We start from the raw sequence: 18906 nt of genomic DNA on the forward strand, positions 1-18906 counted from the left end.
TGAGAGCCCAGACAGAGTGATTAATTCCTCCGGAAATGTCAAGGGGAGGCTGATAGAGCCCCACAGAGGTGGAGAGGCTGGATGTCCCCACAGATGGAGGGGAGAGGCCAGGCCCAAGGCCAAGGCCTCCTTCCACCCAGCCCCCTGTCCTGCCTGGGCAGAGTGTGAGGGCCCTGGCAGGGGGTCCATGCCATCTGCAGCTTCAAAGGGCAGGAAGTAGATATTTATAATCCAGAAGGAAGAGGGAAGCCCTGCCCTGTTTCCACAGCTCTGCTAACTGGGGGCACGTGCCAGACCCCAACGTTCACACACTTCCTTCCGGTCTCTTTGAACACAGAGACTTAAGGCTGTGGCTACACCGCCCACAGCCTGACCCTTGCTTGCTGTGGCGAGCCGACCATGGAGCAGGTGGGAGAAGAGCCGAAAAAATCTGTGAGGGGATTTTTTAAACTTAATTTTGTTTATTAATATAATATAATGATGATCATAAAGGAAATGTAGATGTTTCCTCCTTGACCCTGTAAGATAGTTATAGCTGTTTATGTGTGTGTTTATCTATCATGGGGGCAGGGTATGTTTTTAACTATTTTAAGTACTGCTTTGGCTTCTGTATGTGTTCACATCCTCATTGGGCCCTTTATAGATATCTGTGCCTAAACTGAATGTCTCCTGGGGAAGGTACTGAGACAGGCCAGGGCAGAGGAAAGCACTTGACCCAGGAGGCCCCTGTGACTGGTTCACCTCGATCGTCCCCATGGCCTTCTGGGCATGATGCATGGCTGAAGCTGGGTCCTCCCTTCTGGATGCTTTTGTGGGTCCCTCCAGGGTCCTTGTCCTGGCCCCCCATCTGTGGTTCCTCTGTAGGGACATACCTTTTCTCGGGCTGGCCACGTCCAGCTGCCTCTTCTTCCCTGGGGCCCCTTACCCTCCTGCAGCAAGATCCCTTTAAGGACGATCCCAAATAGGCTGCCCTCTGTGGGACCACTTCCAACACAAAGAACACTGTGCCCTTTGCCCGCCCAGTGGGGCCGCCTCTCTTGGCTCTGTCACTGTCACCTTTAGACTTCTCAAGGGTGAGGCTGCTCCCAATCCTCTGGTTCTCAAGTTCCAGGAGACACAGGTCAAGCTCTCCATCACATTATGTATTATCATTGAACAAATATCTACTGAGTGTCTGTCATGTGCCCAGGCCCTATTCTAGGCACTTGGGGAAATTTCAGAGAACAAAATGGACAAAAATCCTTGCCCTTGTGATGCTTATGTTCCAGCCAATAAACAACAAGCATAGTATACAAGTGGATTGTAGAGGGTGTTAGGTGGTCAGTGCTATGGGGGAAAAGGAAAAGTGGAGCAGGATAAGGGGATCAGGAGAAGAGGAAATGGGAGTTGTGGTTTTCAGTACTGTGGTCACGGTGGGCTGCACTATTCAATGAGAAGCTGACATCTTGAGCAAAGGCACACGAGGTGAGCGATTAGGCCATGTGGCTGCTGGGCGCAGCCTGAGCACAAGGAGAGTGTCTGGGGCTGTGGCCTGAGCAGAGGGAGGGGATGGATCTGGGGTCACCGAGTTGGGACTGGCTTTAGACTGGAGCATGGAAAAATAGAGATTAAAAAAAAAATTTTTTTTAAGTAATATGTCCATCTTAAAGTGTAAGAAAAGAGACCAGAACTTGGCCCTTGAAAGTGCCCCTTGTTTTTGGTAGTTTTTGGCACAGTTCTCAGAGCAGGGTGGCATTGGCCCAGCGTGCAGCGTGCCCAGCGTGCACCAACTTGCTCTATAACCCTGGACACGTCTCCCCTCTCTGGATCTCAGCTCCAGCGGGTCCCCAGGGCCTGCAAGCCTCTGTGATTCCACTGACCCCTCAGGAGCCCTTCTCCCCGCAGGAGGGGAACACAGCCCTTCACCCGGCCGCCCTCTGGGGCCACCTGGCTGTGCTGCAGCGACTCATGGACGTCAGGCTGGACCTGGAGGAGAGGAATGAGGTGGAGGATGCAGAGGTGTGTGACACTGGCTTGCCCCCTGCCTTCCAGGAGCCCGCAGCCCGTGGCCTGATTTCCCCTGGTAGGGGCTCTGAAGCCAGGAGTGTGCGTTCAAAGAAGGGAGAGGTCACTGTGGCCAGGATGGAGTAGGAGGGAATAGACCGAGCAGGGATGAGGCGGCTTGGAGGGCAAGGAGAACACAAGCAGAGCTGTGGCGGAGGGAGTGAATGCACCCTATGCCCCTCAAGGTGAGAATCAGGTGCGGGGCTCCGGGAACCACAGATCACCAGGTCATGTCTGCAGTAGCAGGGAGGGGAGAGCTCAAAGAGCCCTGGAGCCCTGGCAGAAGGGGTGTCCTCCGGTCTCAGGCTCTGGCCTCAGCGTCCTGCCATCCTCACACCGCTCCCCTGTGTTTCAGGAAGATCTGACTGCCCTGCACGCAGCTGCTGAAGGGATCCACCCCGACTGTGTGCAGCTCCTCCTCAGGGCCGGGAGTAGTGCGAATGTCCTCACCCAGGTAGCCGGGCCTCCTCACGACTGGTGTGTGCCCTCGGCTGCCTGCAGAGACGTGACTGTGTCAACTGTAGCAGCCACGATGATTCCTGAACATTGTGTGAACAAGGCTGTGAGGGAACAGGCTCAGGTTCTGGACTTGACTTCTCTACTGCTGAGCTCTGTGACTTTGGGCAAGTTACTTAATCTCTCTGAGCCTCATTTCTCAACTATAAATTGGAGGTGATATATACTTACTATTTTATATTGCTATGAAGCCTAAATACCTAGCATATTGCCTGGGACATAATAGGAGCTCAGTACCCATTAGTGTCTTATTGCTGGGCACGTGACAGTTCACAAAGCCCTTTCATAACTATTACCTCAGAAAAGTTCCCCCCATTTTACAGATGAGAGAGGTTCAGTGACTTTCCCAGGTCACAAGTTGGTAAGAAGCAAAGCTGAGTCTGAAAAGTCTATTCCCCTGACTCCAGAGCTCATGGCCTGAAACGTTTGCCTTGCCCAGCGGAGTTAGGGGTGGGGTGTCCCCAACATGAGGCTCACGCCGCAATTAGAGCTGGAGCCTGGTTGTGACTCTGGGACAGGCCTCTTTCTCCCTTACCATTGCACTCTGTGAGTTGACCATTAGAAATTCTCTGTGTCCTTGAAAAGGGGGTTGTGGCCTTTCTTTAGGTAGGAAGTTGGTGTTTTTGTTTTGTTTTGCTTTTTATTTTTAGATCAGTGACAAATATTCTTTCTTGGCTGGTTGAACGGCTGCAGAGTCTGGAATTCTCTTTTTGTTCTAAATTTCAATAATGTAGCAAAAATAATATTAATAGTGAATAATATAAATAATAGCAAAAATAGTTTAAAAACAGAGGAATGAAAATGATATGCTAAAAATATTTAACACAAAAGAAGGCAGTCAAGGGGAAACAGGACAAAAAAACCAAGAGACATTCAGAAAAAAAATAGCAAAGGGAATTCCCTGGTGGTTCAGTGGTTAGGACTCTGCACTTTCACTGCCAAGGGCCCAGGTTTAATCCCTGGTCGGGGAACTAAGATTGACAAGCTGCACAGCTCGGCCGGAAAAAAGAAAAGAAAAGAAATAGCAAAATGGCAAATGTAAATATAATAATAATATAAATCGTAAATCCCCTTAAATGTGAATAATGCTTTATAAACCACAAAACATTTAATTTGCTCCCCTGGAAGGTGTGGAGACTACTACCCCAGGGGCATAGCGGGGGACATTACAGCCAAGGGGGGAAAGTAGCTATCCCAGGGCACCAGCCATGTCCTTCTGTTGCTGGTGAATTTAAGGTTCTTTCTTCATTGCAAAAGTATTTGGAGACGAAGTGATAGGTAAGAATCAGATTTATTTAGAGAGAAACACACTCCATAGAGTGTGGGCTATCTCGGAAGGCAAGAGGCAAGAGGCTTCGAAATATGGCATGGTTAGTTTTTATGGACTGGGTAATTTCATAGGCTAATGAGTGGGAGGATTATTCCAACTATTTTGAGGAAGGGGCAGGAGTTTCCAGAAATTGGGCCACTGCCCACTTTTTGGCCTTTTATAGTTAGCCTCAGAACTGTCATGGCGCTGGTGGGTGTCTCATTTAGCATGCTAAGGTATTACAGTGAGCATATAATGAGGCTCAAGGTCTACTGGAGGTCGAATCTTCTGCCATCTTGGGCCTAGTTGGTTCTCATTAGTTTTCATCATGTACTGTGGCTATGTCATTCTTTTTTTTTTTTTTTTTTTCTTTTGTGGTACACGGACCTCTCACTGTTGTGGCCTCTCCCGTCGTGGAGCACAGGCTCCGGACGTGCATGCTCAGCGGCCATGGCTCACGGGCCCAGCCGCTGCGCGGCATGTGGGATCCTCCCAGACCGGGGCATGAACCCGTGTCCCCTGCATTGGCCCGCGGACTCTCAACCACTGCGCCACCAGGGAAGCCCATATGTCATTCTTTTAAAGGTTGTGCCCTGCCCCCTTCACTCCTGTTTCACTTCCATCAGCAAGGTGTTGCTCCTTAGTCAGAAAGGCCCTTTCTCTGTGCCCAGCACCAGGCACTGGGAGGGGGCACAGCCAGGTCATGCCATGGCCACCTCCCCAGCAGTAACAGCACGGGAGCTTAGAGACTCAGGGGGTTAGATCCAGCTGGTGGTCGTTGGTGGCTTGGAGCTGCCCACCTCACTGGGTCTCGTGCTCCAGCCTTGACTTGAGGTTTCTGGCAGAGGCCATGGTCTATTCTGACACTCCCACGTCTGGCAGTGTCGTGCAGCAGGGCCTCTGAGGAGGGGCAAACCTAAAGTGATTGCATTTCCCACAGGGAGGTGGATGGATTCCCAGCCACCCTGTAAACTTGCTCAGACTCGACTTTGGGAGGGTGACCAACTCATCCTGGTCTGCCCCATACTGTCCTGATTTTAAAACAGAAAGTCTCACATCCAGGGAACCTTCAGTCCCAGGCAATCTGGGACAGTTGGTTACCTAGTGGGTCCTGCCTGAGATGAAGTCTCATCCAGGAAGAAGCCCTCCCTCTGGCCCTGCCAGGCTCCTCTGCGGATGTGCTTAGACCAGCTGCAGCTGGACAGTACATGCTGGGTGGGATTTGCCCTGTACAGGTAAACCTTACTGGTCCCCCTCCTTGAAAACCAGCTCCTCAGCGTCTATACGCCACGTGTCTTTACTGGCTAAGGAACTGTGAAGGCTTTGGCCTTTGTTCCGGAGTCTGTGACTGGAGGTGAGGAAAATCCTGAGGCCATAGTGAACTCCTTTTACCAGTCACTAGGCCTGAGCAAGTCATTGATTTCTCCTGTTTCAGGGTTTAATGGGGATAATAATCCCAGGGGGATTGTGAGCTGTGAATGGGATAATGAATCTCAAAGTGCTTTGTAAACCCTGCTGTGAGGGGTCTTTAGTATGCTGCATTGATGCCTGTTTCCCTCTAGAAAAAGCAGAGCTGCTTCTACTAAGCAGCCCTCGGTGGCTCTGAGGACATGGCCTGGGCCCTCATCCATGCAGGAGGCAGCACTGACATGGCTGATCATGTACGTGTGGGTCCTGGATGGAAGATGAGGAGGCGGGGGATAAACTGCCGAGTCTCCCAGGACCTCACTTCTCAAAATAGAAATGGAGAACAGATTAGTGGTGGCGGGGGGCTAGGGATGGGGGCGTGGGGCAGAGAAGGGAGGAGGGTGTGGTTATAAAAGGGCTACACAAGGACCCTTATGGTGATGGAACTGTGCTGCATCTTGACTATGTAAGGGTTACACAAACCTACACGTGTGATAAAATTACATAGAACACACATGTATACAAATGACTACAAGTGAAACTGGGGAGATCTAAGTAAGATGGTGGGTATTATCAATGTCAGTGTTCTGGTTGGGATATTGTACTGTGGCTTTGTAAGATGTTACCGTTGGAGTGGGGACAACAGAGCAGTTGGGTGTTGAGGGTGGGAAGAAGGCTTTTCACCAGATGCCTTTTGTTCTTTTTGGTTCTTTAGGTTTCTATAAATAAAATGTAAAACAATGAAAAGCAATACTTGCTCTCTTGCCACTCCCGTTTCCTACCACATTCCCACAGACTTATTTCCAGGATGATGGAGGCCATATCCAGCGTCCTTGGTTATTTTATCTCCGTGGCCTGCTGCTTCCTGGAGAGCCACCATTAGAGCTCTGATAAATTTCCTAGCCCATCCGAATTGTGCACTTGAGCCAGTTTCCAATGTCTGCCCATTCACTCTCACAGTAGACCTTCTTTTTTTTTTTTTTGCGGTACGCGGGCCTCTCATTGTCGTGGCCTCTCCCATTGTGGAGCACAGGCTCCGGACGCGCAGGCTCAGCGGCCATGGCTCACGGGCCCAGCCATTCCGCGGCATGTGGGATCCTCCCGGACCGGGGCATGAACCTGTGGCCCCTGCATTGGCAGGCGGACTCTCAACCACTGCACCACCAGGGAAGCCCTCACAGTAGACCTTCTTTTGGCCTGATTTTGATTTCACAGTTATCTAGCAATGATCTGAGGATACTGCTGAAATTCTGTGGTAGTTTTACCTAGGTTTTTAAATTCTTTTCTAGATGTGTTTCAGAATACTTTTTGTCATTTATTGCTATTTGGGTTTGGGATTACATTAAGCCTGTAAATAATATAAGAGAAAATGGTCATCTTTGTAATATTTTATTTTTTCACTACAAACATGTCTCGCCATTTCTTTATGTCTTCTTCTGTATCCCTCAGTGATGTTCTATGGTTTTTGTTTGCCTTTGTAATAGCCATTTCCAATTATACTCTTCATAGGTACTTTATATATTTTGGCCATCATTGCAAATAGACTATCTTTTTAAAATATGTAATTTCTTGTGGGCATTCAATACAGGAATGCTATTGACTTTGGTATTTTTATCTTCTATATGACTTTTCATTGATTTTGCTAGAGGTTTTTTTTTTTTGGTGGAGGTATAATAACTATTTTGACCTGTGTAGATATACAGTCACGTTGCCTACTAGTAATCATATAGTTTAACTCTTCTTTTCCAATATCCATAAACTGTTTTTTTCTGGCCTAAACAGTCATGGGAATTTTTGTTGTATGTGTGTGTGTTCTGTTCTGTCACCTTTTGGTACTCAACATGTGAGGGTGTTTTTCCACAGTAAGTATAGATCTATCCCATTGATTTTTCTGGCTTTGTACTATTCTACTAGATGTGTGTCACCATACACCTAGACAGAAGGATGCTGTGGCAGTATGTCCACTTTGTCATGTAGTCAGTGCTCACAGGGAACCACTGGAGATGGAGTCCTCCAGCCTTGAGTGAGGCCTTGGGTGAATGTTGGGTTTGGGTGAGACCTCTGTTCTGGTCCTGGCTGGCTCTCTCACTCATTCATTTCATACATAAATAGTTGTTGAGCACCTACCTAGATGCCGGGGGTAGAAAGTCCAGTAACACAGGGTCTCTATTAGTTATGTGTGCTTGGGTGTGTCATGTAAGTTTTTATGAACTTATTAAGTGTTCTCATTTGTAAGATGAAAGTACGAATAAGAATACCATTCCTATATACTTGCTAGGTTCATGTGTGGAGTAAATGAGATAGCAGAGAATCTTAAGGTGTTGTTGCTAGAAGGGACCTCAGCAAGCATCACTTGCCAGATGAAGAGCAGCAGAGAAGCGAGATGACTTGCCCAAAGTCACGTAGTGAGTTCCTGGCATGGCAAGGTCTCAAACTTGGGATTTCAGGCTCCACCCACCATGAGGATCAATTGTGGCCCAAGGGATTCAGGCTGTGGGCTGTAAATTCCTCAGGCCACTCATGTCATCTGAGAAGTGAGAAGGTCCAAACTCAGAAGCACTATGTATACAGTAAGTCCCCTACACATGAACCAGTTCCGTTCCGAGAGCACATTCATAAGTCCAATTTGTTCATAAGTCCAACAAAGTTTGCCTAGATACCCAACTAACACAATTGGCTACATAGTACTGTACTGTAATATGTTTATAATACTTTTCACACAAATAATACATAAAAAACAAACAAAAAATAAAACATTTTTAATCTTACAGTACAGTACCTTGAAAAGTACAGTAGTACAGTACAACAGCTGGCATACAGGGGCTGGCATTGAGTAAACAGGCAAGAAGAGTTACTGACTGGAGGGAGGAGAGGAGGTGGGAGATGGTAGAGCTGAAGGATCATCAGCAACAGGAGATGGAGGGCAAGCTGCAATTTCACTCATGCCTGACGTTGATGGCACAGGTTCTGGTTCCTTGCTGGATTCAATTCTATCTACCCTCTTGAAAAAATGATCCAGTGATGTCTGGGTAGTAGCTTTTTTTTCTCATCATAGATGACACAGCAGCTGAACGGCTGTTGCAACTTTCGTGTACCGTTCTGTGTTCGGGTCCTGTGCCTCAAAAACTAACAGTGCTTCCTCAAATAAAGAAAATCCACGTGCATTTCCTGCATCATGAATCTCTTCGTTTCTTCAGTTACTTCTTCTTCCTCTTGTGTCTCTTTGTCCTTTAACTGAGCCTCCAGTTCCATCAGGTCTTCATCAGTAAGCTCCTCGTGTTGCATAGCAACAGTACTGTACAGTAAAGTACACAAAAGCACGACTAGTAGAGGATGCACGCGTGTGACAATGTACGCCAGACGTGAATTAATTTATGTGATCGGACACGCGCACGCACGCTCGCATCTTTGAAAGTTCGCAACTTGAATGTTCGTACGTAGGGGACTTACTGTACTCCTCCCAACTCCCATCTTCTAGCACCAGCCTGCAGCTGGGCAGTCCTGGGAGGGACCCATTAACTGATCTGTGCGTCTCTACCCGCCCCCAGCAGGGTGCCTCTCCTGTGCACATCGCCGTGAGGCACAACTTCCCCGTCCTGGTGCAGCTCCTCATCGACACCAGCAGTGACCTGGACGCCGTTGACAATGTAATTGGCTGCAGAAACCATCTTGGCCCCATGGAGCCTCTGGGCATCCTCCCAGGTTGGCAGGGCTTGACGGTGGTCTACTAGCCTGGCCCAGAATTAAGGAATTGCTCTTTCAGCTTGTCAAAAGTTGTTCGAATATTTGTTGAAGGTAGCATTATTTTATCAACCATTCCTCTATTTTGAACATTTGAGTATTTCCAAGTTTTTGTCATGACGTATAGAACACTGTGGTAAACATTTTGCTACATGCAACCTTTTCCTTTCATTGATTTTTTTTTTCCCTTAGGGAAAATTCCCAGGGCAGGGGTGACTGGGTTAATCTTGTATAACAAGAGGCCTCTGAGTCCTGAAGTTGTGATCAATCAGGAGCGTTTTAAAATCCCCATCCCCACAATCCACCCCCCAACCATACAATCCTCAGGGCCGCCACACACAACCACTAGTGGTGGAAAGCAACTTGACAGAATATAACATATGCCTTTAAAATGGTCAGTATTTGCACGTCTGAGAGTTGAGCTTCAGAAATATATTAAGAGCTCATGCACCAAGATATTTGTTGTAGCAGTCTATCAGTTTTCATTTCAAAAAGGGCCCCAAATACTTAATAAGAGAGAAGTGCTTGGTTAAATTATGGTATGGGCATAGATAGGCTCTTATGGAGTTACAAAAAATGGTGTTTATAGGGCTTCCCTGGTGGTGCAGTGGTTGAGAGTCCGCCTGCCGATGCAGGGGACACGGGTTCGTGCCCCAGTCTGGGAGGATCCCACATGCCGCGGAGCGGCGGGGCCCGTGAGCCGTGGCCACTGAGCCTGCGCGTCCGGAGCCTGTGCTCCGCAACGGGAGAGGCCACACCAGTGAGAGGCCCGTGTACTGCCAAACAAATGGTGTTTATAGAGTTTATAATATGCAGGAAGCTATACAGATGCAAAATGTATATACAGGATGATCTCAAATATGTAAAACCATAAAACTAAAAACATTCTGCATTAAAGAAAATACTAGAAGAAATGTACTGTTAACAGAGGTTGACTTAGGTGGGATAGCGAGTGGTATTTTTTCTTTGTTCTTTCTACTTTTTTGTTATTTACTAAGCTTGCTGAGTATTATGTTTATGATTAAATCCAGTTTACCCTCCCACATAACTTCTTTTTTTATATAAATTTATTTTATTACCATTATTATTTTTATTTTTGACTGCGTTGCGTCTTCATTGCTGCACGCGGGCTTTTCTCTGGTTGTGGCAAGCGGGGACTACTCTTCATTGTGGTGCGCAGGCTTCTCATTGTGGTGGCTTCTCTTGTTGGGAGCATGGGCTCTAGGCACCTGGGCTTCAGTAGTTGCGGCTCATGGGCTCTAGAGCACAGGTTCAGTAGTTGTGGCACACGGGCTTAGTTGCTCTGCAGCATGTGGGATCTTCCCAGACCAGGGCTCGAACCTGTGTCTCCTACATTGACAGGTGGATTCTTAACCACTGCGCCACCAGGGAAGCCCCACATAACTTCTTAGAGAAACTCTGTTAAGGCCCAGTTGGGAGTGTACCCACCTTGGTCCTGTCCTGGCTTTGAGCCACAGACCATCTCTACATGCTTTTCTGCTCTCCGTCCTCTTGGCTTCTTTTCCAGAGGCAGCAGACACCCCTCACCTTGCCGCCGTGCACACCTGGCAGAACATAGCGGATATTCTCCTCATTGCTGGGGTTAACTTAAACCTGAGAGATAAGGTACCTCTGCTCACAACCAACCTCCCTTGCAAGCTTTCATGACTCCCTCTTTGCCAGAGACCCTGATGCAAATGCCTCCTGCTCCCAGAATGTTCAAGGCTTCCCATCTGTTATATATCAGCTCAAAGGCAACCTCCTCCAGGAAGCCTTCCTGCCCCTCCATCACATTCCCCTGCCTCCTCTGAGGTCCCTCAGCACTTGGCCCGCCCCTCTCCTGGTCCTTGCCTGTGATACGTTTGTCTTCTGTTTCATGGCCCCCATCAGACTTTGAGCTCCTTGAGTCATCTGCTGGGGAGAGGGGAAGAGAGCTAGAGGAACAGCATGTCACCACCCCACAATTCCGTACGTGTGAAACAGGGTTGGGGGAAGCTTCCTGGGTCATGGTGCTTCTGGGGTGGCCACCTCCTCAGGTGGCCAGAAGTTCGAGAAGAGGTGAAGGCTTAGTATGAGGCTGAAGAGGTCACAGGCTCATGAGGGGAAGGGCCCTTGCACACGTGGCCCAGCCCTTGGGATGGTGTGGGAAAGAGATGGGGGCAGGGAACAGGCCCTGAGGCTGGACCTGGGAAGGGCTTCCTGCTTCCTGGGAGGGAAGCTGGGGCCTGGGGCAGCTGGCCAAGCTTGAAGAGGAGCTTCCCATCTACCCGCAGGTCCCTGGAGGTGGTGGAGGCCAGCACTGTGCCAGAGGCCTGGAGCAAAGGGCTGGAAACCTGAGGGGAGGCAGCAAACTTGACACAGGAGCCCAAGCCCCTTCTCTGGGTTCTGGTTTCATCTGAGACATGAGGCTGGTAACATCTATCTCACAGATGACCTTGAAGACTTATGCAGGCTGAGTTTTATAAGTTTTAAGTCCTCCTATTCTAGAGGAACACAAGAGGTGGTTGCTGGAATTATTGCCTTATTCTACCTGTGACTTTTCCACACCCAGAGTTACTCCCAGAAAACCCTTCTGCTCTCCAGTGTAGACTGCTGGAATCCACTTTCTTTGGGCAGGAGGGTCTGTAGTCAGTGCTAGAGGCCACCCTACACCCTCTTATAGGAACTCTGGCTTCCCTTCTCCCTTCTTACCCGCAGCAAGGAAAAACCGCCTTGCCAGCGGCCGCCCACATCAACCATGTCAGCCTGGTGGACATGATCATAAAAGCCGATCGCTTCTACAGATGGGAGAAGGTACTGAGACCCTGCACTTGGTCTCTCCGTGTTGGAAAGGGAGTGGCCATGGCTTCAGGTGGAGTTGGCTTTGAACCCCAGCCCTGACCAATTCAGAGGCCCCTCAGTTTCCAAGCGAGTGATAATCCCTGCCTTACTTAACACTAGGGTTCTTTGAGGGCATCCAGAGGTGGGTGAACACCCAAACCACACTGAAATAAGGCTGACTGGGCTTCCTTGGAGCGCAGTGGTTGAGAGTCCGCCTGCCGATGCAGAGGACGCGGGTTCGTGCCCCGGTCCGGGAGGATCCCACATGCCGCGGAACGGCTGGGCCTGTGAGCCATGGCCGCTGGGCCTGTGCGTCCGGAGCCAGTGCTCTGCAACGGGAGGGGTCACAACAGTGAGAGGCCCGCGTACCGCAAAAAAAAAAAAAATGAAATAAGGCTGACTGAGGTCCGTGCCAGTGTGGAGATACTCGTAGACCCTGCTCTAGCTCCTGGTTGATGGATGAATGCATTTATGCATGAATAAAGAAATGGCAAATTGGTTCCAGCTCAGTCAGCTCCAGGTGATTGGAATTGTGGCTTGGGGTGTTCTATTCAGGCAACTTTCTGAGCCCAGAAGGAAAGTGTGCTGGGATTGATTAGTGATATCTGCTGTGGATTTGGGAAAGAGGAGTGGCAGATTTAAGGTCCTGCATTTGCAGCTCCAGTGTCAGCAAATGGGGGTGGGTGGAGAGATTTTTTGTTGTTCTTAATGGTTGCTTTTATACACAGCGAATAAATTTTTGCATTTATTTCAGTTTTAGAAATTTATACTAAATTGTTTACAAAATTTAAATTCTACTTTTCCTCAAACTTTTAAATTTATTTTTACAATCTTATTATTATATTTATACAACTAGTAAATTTTAACAGTCACTTTCAAGGAAGCCTTTTGATTAAAGTTTGGTCCCATGTTTAAGCTTAATTAAACTACCTTAACGTTTTAAACTGAAAGAATAAATTTAATATAATAGGTTTTCTTTTTAAGCACTTCAAATGCTTCCTAAATTCTTAAATTATCCCATTAAATCCAATAAGTTAAACCTATAAAGTGAATCTCAAATATCATAAACATTCTGATATTGTTTACAAACTTAGTAAACTTCTCTTACACTTCTCAAAAAAATCACTGTCCAAAAATCAATCAATTGATAAATTTCCATAGGAATCATAAGATTTTCTCTTTCACTGACATGCTGGATTCTCATAAATATTATAACCCCTTTACATACAACAGATTACTCCTAAATATTAATACCAATGGTGTGATGAACTGATTCATCTCTGCTTAATTTTAAACCACCTCAGGCTTTAAAAGTTTTCAACACTAAGGCAGTGGTGCAGTTAGAATCACAAATCCCTCCTTCCTACCCCTAGACCAATTCAATCAGAATCTAGGGGGTAAGGGCCAAGCTTCTGTGGTTCTTAAAGCTCCCAGATGATCCCAATGTAAGATGCAGCTGAGAACACTGCTCTAAAGAAACAGTTTTTACCACCCAGGGAGAGAGCCAAGCTCCCAGGTCGTCACCTCTTAGGTGACTGGCCAGACACAGTTAACCAGGATGTAAGATTCAGAGCTGCAGATGCCAGAGCTCACCTGAGCTTTTCTTTTTTTTTTCACACACACATACACACACACTGTATTTTATTTTTACAAGAGATAAATAAACTGACACCAAGCATTGTAAATGGATGCCCACAACAAAAGCAGCAATGACTGCAATTACCAAACACGAAACACACTCACACTATGTCATAATATTGACATTCAGTCCAGTAATCCTCCACTGTAACAGCTCCTTTACTTTGCAGTGATCACCTGAGCTTTTTAACAACTAGAAATCTGCATCCACACCCTTTCGAGGGGCTTTTGTGGCTTTAACTAAGACTTTTGTGGGTTTAACTTAAGCTATTACATAATTTTTGGTAACCTCTTATTTTATCACCTGCTTTGCATAGAAAGAATTCTGTAACCCAGAACTTCTCTACTTGTTGTCACTTGGCAAGTTTAGTTCGTGCTTGATTCTTGGCTTGCCTGGTTTTAGCCACAGCTGCTGAGTCATTCTACTGACACTCGTGCTATAAGAACACAAAGAAAAGAGAGAAATGGGAAGGCTTCCTGGAAGAGGTGGCACCCAGGTGATCTTTTGACTGTGGCAATGGGATTGAGAGACAGGGAGGTGAGAAAAGGAATTCTGGATGGAGAAACAGTGTAAGCAACTCAATTTCCAGCACTCAAAGCAAGGCACAGAGTCAGAAACCAGAGTAATGGACACTATGCCCCAGGCCTGTGATGACACCAGTTCTGTGTCCAGGCTCACAAGGGAGAGCCTGGCAGGGATTTCTCCCAGGCAGCTGCTGCATTTCTGGGATCTGCCCCACAGGACCAGCTCTCATGCAGGGACCTCTGTGACCCCTCTGGGAGGAGCTTGACCTTTAAGCAGGACCATCGGCAGGAAACACAGCAGCTCCGCTCTGTGCTGTGGTGACTGGCCTCCAGGTACCTGCAGCCCCACAAGTGGAAGAAGCTGGTGTATTGCTGGGAGTTCACTGAGGCCCACGTCCACGCCATCGAGCAACAGTGGACAGGTACCACCTTGCCTTGGTGCCCCAGAGCAACCGGGTGGAGGGGTGGGGGCACATGGGGTGTGTTCAGTTTTCTGTGCTTCTGGGGGAAAAGCCTCAGCAAGCCACTCGCCACTTCCAACACATCACGTGCTCTTCCCCTCTCCAGGCCTTTACCCAGACTGGACCCTCTGCCCCTCCCTCCACACTGACCTGTGAACTTCACATTCTTCGCGAATCAGCTTGAGCTGAAACCCGTCATTCACACGTGAAACTAAAGGTGCTCCCTGTAAAAAGGAGAGGAGCTGCTGTTGCCACTATCATTTAACATCTATTTGGAAATTCTGGCCCTGGTATTAAGGCATGAAACAGAAATAGAAATTGAGTGTAAATACTGGAAAGGAAGAGAGAGATTTATTAGTTTCAGATGAGATACACACACACACACACAGCAAGTCCAGAAGAACCAATGGAAAAACTCTTAGAATAAAATAATTCAATGAAATGGCTAAACATGATTAAATATATGAACACCATAGTATTCCTCTGTACCATCAATAAGTGGGCAAAATATATAGAGGTATATATATGCAAAATATATATATATGTAAAAATATGTATATTTTAAAATATTTTTAAAAATATATATAATATATATTAAAATATATGTAAAAATATACTCCATTTACAATAGTGTGTGTTTCTAAGAAGAAATACGAATGACATATGAGTAAGACAATATAAATTATTTGAACTATAAAAGAAGACTTGGGTAAGTAGAATGACATTCTGTATTTCCAGCTAAAAAAAGTGTCATGTAGATATTGATTTTCCCCATATTAAAGCTTTGATTCAATTTTAATCAAATCAAAATAAGAGGTTTTTGAAACTTGACTAAAGGATTCTACAGTTCATCTGAAAGAATAGGGAATATATAAATGAATATTCTGGAGGAAAAAAGCGAAGAGGGTCTAACTCAACCAGACTCAAATTTAGAAAGCTAAAATATTTAACACAGAGAGATACCTGACATAAACATATGCAAATCAGGTAGTGGAATAGAGTGGGGAGTCCACAAGCGAACTCTATTACCGATGCGGATAAAGGAGCACTGGGCTCCTTTACAGGGCTGGGGACAAGGGGTAGTGAATAAACGGGTCAAATGAAACTGCTACATCACGAGCAGCACCAGGAGGAAGTGCCTGCTGGGGGCCCACGGACACCAGAACATTAGGGACGCAGTGGCTGACTGACTTGGACCTGATGGCTGTGCCCCCATGGCTGTGCCAGACCGTCTGTCCCCAGCTGGGAGAGCTGACCTGGTCACAGTTGAATAACAAGTTAACCCCACCACCGGCACTGAAGAGCATGGGCACTTATTTTCCAAACATTGGAATCACCTGAAGAGCATGGGCACTTATTTTCCAAACATTGGAATCACCTGGGAAGGCTTAACACTGATCTGTTTGCCTAGGCCACACCCAGACTCAAGTACTAGGAATCTCAGAATGGGGAGGGAGACCCAGGTGTCAGTGTTTGCTAAAGCCTCCCAGGTGTTTCCAGTGAGCACTTATGGCTGAGAACCACTGGTTCAGGGGAAAGAACAGGGCCACTAGCATGTGAGTCATAGGTTATTGTGAGCCGCCAGAGAGATGAACTGTATAGTCATGTGTGCATCGTGGTACCACAGTGAAGGCCAATTCTTTCTCTCTTCCCAGTGACACCAATAGGATACATGGTGGATGCTCAGGGGAAAGCCTGGCACTGGGGAGATCCAGGTGTTCCTGACACAAAACTCCACCCCCCATCCCATATAAGGCTGCTCCTCCCCTTCCTCCCACGCCCTCCCCATCTCTGGGCTGAGTTCTGCTGGCACTTGGAGAAGCGTCTGATGTGCTGGTGGCGGTAAGGGGTGTGCTCAGGCCTGGCTCTGGTAAGGCAGACGGGGTTGGCGCCTTCTCTCTCTCTCTTTCTCCCCTCATGATCCTCAGGCACCAAGAGCTACCGGGAGCACGGGCACCGGTTATAGCCAGTGAGAACCCCAGCAGAGCGCTGTTCAAAGGCCTCGTCGCCATTGGCAGGAGGGACCTGGCTGGTAAGTGTCCCCCCTGCCCGGCTCCTGCTCAGGGCAGCGCCGGGTGCAGAGTCAGAGTTGCATGGCCCCGCTGGAGTGCAGCAGGGCCCTCCAGGGCTGCTCAGACCACAGCGCTGTGGCGCTGGCTCTGAACCTTCCAGATTGATGGTCCTTAGCCCTGCCTCCTCCTGGAACCCAGACGGAGCCTTGGGCAACTCACAGTACCTCCTGGCCCCAGTCTCCCCATCTGTGCCATGAGGGTGACCCAGACGATCCCTATGACCTTCACAGCCCCAAGGCCACTGAAGCTACAATCTCTTCCTATCCAGCTCTCTATACTACATTGATTTTTTTTTTTCTCCAGTTTGGAATAAGTTGGGAACAGCCTGCAGGGTTTTTTTTTTTTTAAAAAAACATTAAGACCTATGGGCCAAAACTGGCTTAAGATGAGTTGAACCAGTAAGATTTGGTCAAATAAAATTTCTGAGGCCGTCACAACCTATTTGAGTCTGTCAATCCCAAAAGCTTTTTTTGGGATTTGCGATTCAGGGCACCATGTAGAACCATCAGGCAAGCGGAGTAACAGGTTCTAGTAATGATCCCTCATTAAAAACAAAATCTGCTCATGATGAAAAAGGCTTAAACTCTGTAACCTCCATTGCCATGGTGCATTACAGGGCAACCACAGGATGGGGTACTAGGCAGCCATCCATAGTAATGAAAGTATATCAGTCAGTCACTTGGCAACAAGGAAAAGCGTTGATAGCACGTTATCAAGGGGCAAGAGGAAAGTCCCCTGTGTGGTCGGTCTCCCCCAGCTGCCACACACAAGGTGCGAAGACAGTCATTTCAGAGGGGAGGAATTAGAGATGACTTGGTTCTTCTTCCAGCATGTTCTTAAATATTATTCTGCGTCTTCTTTTAACACAAATTCTTGCAGGCAATTAAAACATCAAACTAGCCTTGTGAGGCAGCGCTCAGGCAACCAGAGGCAACAGGATTCTTGTCTTTTGCAGAAAGCATCAGGAAGAAAGCAAACGATGACTCTAGCGCCCCAAGGAAGTGCACAGCCATGTACCTGGAGGGGCTGGACCTTCAGGAGCATGGGACCTCAGAGTGGGGGCCACTGAACAGAGGAGGACCACCGTTTAAGGTTTTAAAAAACAATTACTGTAAACAGACTTCCAGCTGCTTCCACTGAAACCCATATTAGGCAGGACCAGCAGGCAAATGTTTGTGATCTTTTTCACGGGGGCCTGTCTCAGGTTTTGCAGGTAATCCCTTCCCAGAGGTATGGTCCTTTGCAGCTCTCAGTTTACTTTCATCTCCTGCATCTCACTGGAGCCTCACAGCAGCCCCCTGTGGTGCAAGGGATGTCTTTTCAGAGAGGACTCTAGGCACAGGGTGGATAAGCAGCTCATCAGGTGGTGAGGTCAGGGGCCAAACTCAGCATTCCTGTCTCCCCAACCTGGCGAAGGGCTCCATCCATCCCTTATGAGAAGGACTGCCCTTAATTCAATCCCTGACTTTTATGAATGCTGTGCTTACTCCACAACTGTTTCTATTCTCAGCTTATTTGTACATTTTGACAGTTCCTGGAGGCATACACTCGCATTTTTTCCCTCTTTTTCAAAATACCTTTTAAAGTTTTAAACTCTTAATTTTAAAATCATTTCAGGCTTACGAAAAAGCTGCAGAAATAGTTAAAAGAATTTCCAAATACTCTTCACTCAGCTTCCCCCACTCATCTTACATAACCAGGAAGTTAACACTGCTAGGATACTATTAACTCACCTTCACACCTTACTCAAATTTTGTCATTTGAGCCTGGAAGTTCTGCCTGAAAGCTGTTTCTGTCTAACGTGAGCTCTCCTGCATGTGGCACAGCTGGCTGTGGCCAGTTTCGGCACCCATATCTTAGAAAAACTCCTCACAAAGTTAGCCTTTGGGCCTGCGTCCTGGGAAGAAGATAGAATAAAAACTGCTAGAGCTGAAAGGGGCTCCAGCTCTCATACATGGCTGGTGGGAGTTCACAGTGGTACAATCCTCTGAAAGGCGATTTGGCATTATCCATCGAAACTACAAATACATTTACCCTTTGACCTAGCAGTCCCACGTCTAGGCATTTATCCTACAGAGAAACCTGCAAACGTTATATAATACTAATACACACGCAAGTGAACGAAGGTGAAACTATGCTGTGAGATGGATGTATGGGAGCCGTGTACTACCTGCTCAGTTTTCTTTAACCGTTTTTTTAAAAATAGTCTATTTTTAAAAATAACTGAAACTAAAACTTACAAAAAGAAAGAAAACGAGGCTTTGAAACCAACCCATCAGGGTGATGATTTGAGAGGTGTGTCTGGCCTGAGGCCTCACAGTTTGCAGTGGGATTCAGTCCCCAGCACAGCACACAGCCTCCCTGCCATTGTGGC

The 18906-nt window shown here is 47.4% G+C and overlaps 1 protein-coding gene across 1 annotated transcript in view; it reads left to right on the forward strand.

The window, feature by feature from the left end:
- Positions 1-17672, forward strand: part of ANKDD1A (ankyrin repeat and death domain containing 1A) — a gene marked incomplete at both ends in the record, with an annotated part of 36758 nt that extends 19086 nt beyond the window's left edge. The window contains 13 exon segments of the mRNA XM_082618731.1: positions 1885-1983; positions 2399-2497; positions 5431-5451; positions 5455-5529; positions 8824-8922; positions 10545-10557; positions 10560-10642; positions 11714-11809; positions 14217-14318; positions 14322-14421; positions 16389-16421; positions 16424-16492; positions 17488-17672. Of these exon segments, the coding sequence (XP_082474857.1) occupies positions 1885-1983; positions 2399-2497; positions 5431-5451; positions 5455-5529; positions 8824-8922; positions 10545-10557; positions 10560-10642; positions 11714-11809; positions 14217-14318; positions 14322-14421; positions 16389-16421; positions 16424-16492; positions 17488-17672 (1074 nt within the window).
- Between the last annotated feature and the right edge of the window lie 1234 nt (positions 17673-18906).

This window comes from Mesoplodon mirus, assembly GCF_964341445.2.
Source record: "Mesoplodon mirus genome assembly, chromosome: 4".
NCBI lineage: Eukaryota > Metazoa > Chordata > Mammalia > Artiodactyla > Ziphiidae > Mesoplodon > Mesoplodon mirus.